We start from the raw sequence: 3962 nt of genomic DNA, 5'->3' as shown, positions 1-3962 counted from the left end.
ATGATGTGAATCGAACCTAGTGGAATGTCGAACTGACGACAAATCTCTGCCAGTGGAGCTTGCTTTTTGTCAACAGCCTGGATTATTTCGTATTTTTGTCTGTGTTGCTACGTGTAGGTTTCGGGCTAGATTGGGGTCTGCAGCACACCGCAGCCCTCTCTCGCTTCACACGCTGCGTGTGCTTGCAATGTCTCTCTCTCTCTCTCTCTCTCCCCCTCTCCCTCTGTCTTACTTTTTACACATTGTTAACGAGCCTTTGTCCCTGTTATAACCGGTTGAGCTCTGATGATGCCCTGTTATTGCCGATAACTTTTAATAGAGACAAAGAGTGGGAAAAAACGGGGATTTAAAAAATCCCTGTTATTACCGGATCCCTGTTATTACCGGGCCTGTGATATATGGTTTCCACTGTACTAATTTTATTGCTTTCCCCATATAATTGCCAGAAATCGGAAGCAAAATATCTAAACTGAAGTAATCGATGGGTTAACGAAAACATAAACATGTTAGGAGTAGGAGAAACATGGACTGGCCTTCGTTTAGATCTAGGTCATTTCGCTTGAGGGGAAGCAGTTGGACTTTGCGAGTATAATAATAATAGATAGCATCTGTATAGCACAAATCCCCGCTCAACAGCAAGCTCTATGCGCTTCACAATCTATACCATTACCCCAGCAGACCTGAGAGCATTCTGAAACAACCTCAACTTCCTAGGAAGCATACAGTGCAAGCAGCCATTTATAGGCGCTAAAACCCTAACATACTGACAAGATCTTTGGCTGTCTACGAGTTTATACTCATCCACAATCCCGTAGATAAAAAAGAAATATTAATTTCTTATTCCCGTCTTGCGTCCATTGACCTCTTGACTATTTATAGCCTGATAACGACAAATGTCACAGTATCAGAGCTACTCACATGTTGGTGGACTTGCACGCCAGACACGAACATGCTGAACTGCCTCCTCCTGACAAAAAGTTTCTGCTCTGGTGGACATGGAGCAACCTTCTTTATAATTCAAAATTACACTCTACTATTCCTTGAACAGCTCTTGTCTGCAACTTGTTTATTTTATCGTTAGAACATTAGGTCTAAAAATTACCTTGGACGCAGAAAAAACTCTTGGTTACACATGAGCAGAACAGTGTTTTGGGATTAATTATTAAGTTGATACAAATATATAGAAGTTTTACAGTCATTATATTTCTGTTCTTTATTGATCATTTCAAAGCAAAATAAACATAAGTAATGGCTTCTGTGCAGTGGCATTTATATAATGTACACGTATATATATTAAAATTATTATGGAAGAGGATGATTCAGCTAGAATTATGGGTTAGCCGACAAACATCAAGTACACAGAATCTTGCTCTACATGTTGGACACGGTGACTTGCTGGACAACCAGGTCTCCGGTCGCTGCTGGTCCTGGCGACTGGCGAACCACTTGCCCACACACTCCAGACACCACATGGGACGACAGAAGCACTGGACGCATGCCTCTGAATCTGGAGCCTGCTCTCCGGCGGTATCCTCACACCGTTTTTGCAGCTTTATATCGGAGTCTTTCTGCATGCAGCCAATGCACTGCTCAATTTCCTGAAAGTTAAACAAATGGGCATTAAATGATTAATGATAATGGTACAGTATTTCATGGTGTCCCATACAAAAAACTATTTACTATTTGTTGTACCTGTAATAATAACCCAGAAGGCTTTAGTTTATTAATCAACAATGTATTCCGGTTGCAATAAAGTATATTATTTATTGTGGTGATCAAAGTACGATCGGTTTGCCTTTCATGAAGAAAAATAAAGATTCTTTCGACCATGAAATTGAAATATGAAGTGTTTCACAGATAAATCAACGTGAATGGATTATTTTTCCGCAAAAACGTCTCTTTTATAATGACTCAAATTTGAGGATAGGGGTAAAATCCAAAAGTCACACATCAGCACGCCGAGTGATATCCATGTGCATTCAGCACATCAGCGTATCTCCTGCTCATGCAATAAACAAGTCTTCTTGCAAAATGTTTCAGGGACCAGGATTTACCATGAGCAACACAATCCTATCCCACAGGTGCTCAATAGGGTAAAAATCTGGTGAAATGGCAGGTTTAAGCGACATTCTGGATATTAAAGAATTTAATTCTGAGTGGAATGCACGATGTGCAGGTGCATTGTCCTGTTAGAATGTTATGGGCTTACTTAATCAACTTAATGTTTTGAAAAAATGGCAGATAAAGCTCATGTGGTCTCCTGTACACTTTTGCACTCCCATCGCAGGGTTCAACTTGGAACTGTGAATCGTTCGAAAATGTGACGGTGTCCTTGTGACCAGTTCATCATAGTCTGATGGTGTTTTGGCTGTAAACACAGTCTGCATGTAGGCATCCTAGCTTCAGTCTTAAATTCCTGTAGTCTATGACGAACAGTATGCCAGCTGACGAGTAAAAGTCCAGGAAATTGTCTTGCGGATTGAGCGGTTGTTCTGAAACAATTTCTCAAGTGCATTATCCTAATATACCTGTCTTAAAATGGCATTGTTACCCTTAAATTTTATATATGGCTGGTTCTGCTTTCGCTTTGAATATCTGTCCCTGTGGTTTTATGCACCCTGCATAATTTAGCAAAATTTGATCATTTTTTGCATAATTCCATTATTTCCTTACCCTTCTCTGTTAAAATTAACAGAATTTCATAATTTCACATTTTTGGGCTCAGTTTGCATAATTTCAGAATTTTTCTTGCATAAAACGACTGTCCTAAACCAGCAGTGTGCTGAGCAAGCCGATGGCTTGATTTTTCTGATTTTGAGTTAAAGGAACTGTCTCTTTTGGGTCACAATGAACAAATGTGGATGCGGTTTTAAGTAAACACAAGCCTAAACTTCATAAAAGTCAAAGAATAGAACAAAAATCAGCCTCGTAGTCGAGGAAAAAATCCTAATTTTATGTTTTTTCACGTTGGTGCTGTGAACACTAATAGTTGAAGCATCAAAATGTTATTTTTATCATTTTTATGTACTAACTACACGAAAGAAAAAGCGTAAAGACTCAGAAGTTTAGATTTTATACACAGTCGACAAGTGGTACCTTTCTTTTGATCACCAGTATATCGGTAGACCTACAGTCTGTCTAGCATGCACATAGCGAAGTCGATAGGACATGGAAATCTGCTTGTTATCTGCAAATTTCACTATATAAATGTGTTTTAAATACAAAGATGTACGAAAAAAATTCAGGACCAGAATATGTCCTTTATATAGTACTACTCTATGTGTGTGCCAGGCTGTATGTATACAGCTGTTATTTCTTCTATGACAAGCAGGTACAACAATTTAAAATTAAAAGAGTGGAATGAGATGAGTGGAAAGTCATTCAAGGCGCCTCAACTGTTAAAAAGACTACAGGATTAAATTAATGAAGATCATGATGATGAATCTTTCTTCGCATCATCTGGACATTTTTATACTGGACTAGCATAAGGTAGATGTACATGGCATTGAGGATAAACTTGCAACTTTGGAAGTGTTGACAAGTGTAAGATGTGGTCAGGGTCAGGCTTGAGGACTTCGTTAAATAATTTAAGAGAGTTTCACTGTACAGTCTGTCCTCAGAGAAAGTTGCATTTGAAAATAGCAAAAGTTGCAAGAAAAATCAACAAAAGTTGCAATAAAAGTTGCAAGACGTGTATAGCTAAAATGTCATAGAATTATTGGAATACATTGTTTGTATGCCCATTGCAATCAAAGTAACCTACGTGAGTTTTGTTAGATCAAAATCAAAAGTTAAATGTGAATGTCTACCGTACCAAAAAAAAACAAAAACAAAAACAAAAAAAACCTAACTGCACGAAGGTTGCATAGTTTACTTAAACTTAAACTCTCGCTGACGTTGGGCAGGTGTGACCAGTGTGGTCTTGGGGCTGTTCAGATATAATCGTACATCTTTTGGGGGAT

At 38.5% G+C, this 3962-nt stretch overlaps 1 protein-coding gene across 1 annotated transcript in view; it reads right to left on the bottom strand.

Moving 5' to 3' along the window:
- Positions 1-1193: 1193 nt before the first annotated feature.
- LOC101849985 (E3 ubiquitin-protein ligase TM129) overlaps positions 1194-3962 on the bottom strand; it is a 10762-nt gene continuing 7993 nt past the window's right edge. The window contains exon 4 of the mRNA XM_005112653.3: positions 1194-1598. Coding sequence (XP_005112710.1) covers positions 1320-1598 — 279 coding nt within the window. The 3' untranslated portion in view covers positions 1194-1319. The remainder of the gene's footprint in view (positions 1599-3962) is intronic.

Source organism: Aplysia californica, unplaced genomic scaffold (genome assembly GCF_000002075.1).
Source record: "Aplysia californica isolate F4 #8 unplaced genomic scaffold, AplCal3.0 scaffold01351, whole genome shotgun sequence".
In the NCBI taxonomy this organism is placed as follows: Eukaryota; Metazoa; Mollusca; class Gastropoda; order Aplysiida; family Aplysiidae; genus Aplysia; species Aplysia californica.
The sequence above is the reverse complement of the archived record's forward strand: the minus strand, read 5'-3'. Positions and strand labels throughout refer to the sequence as shown.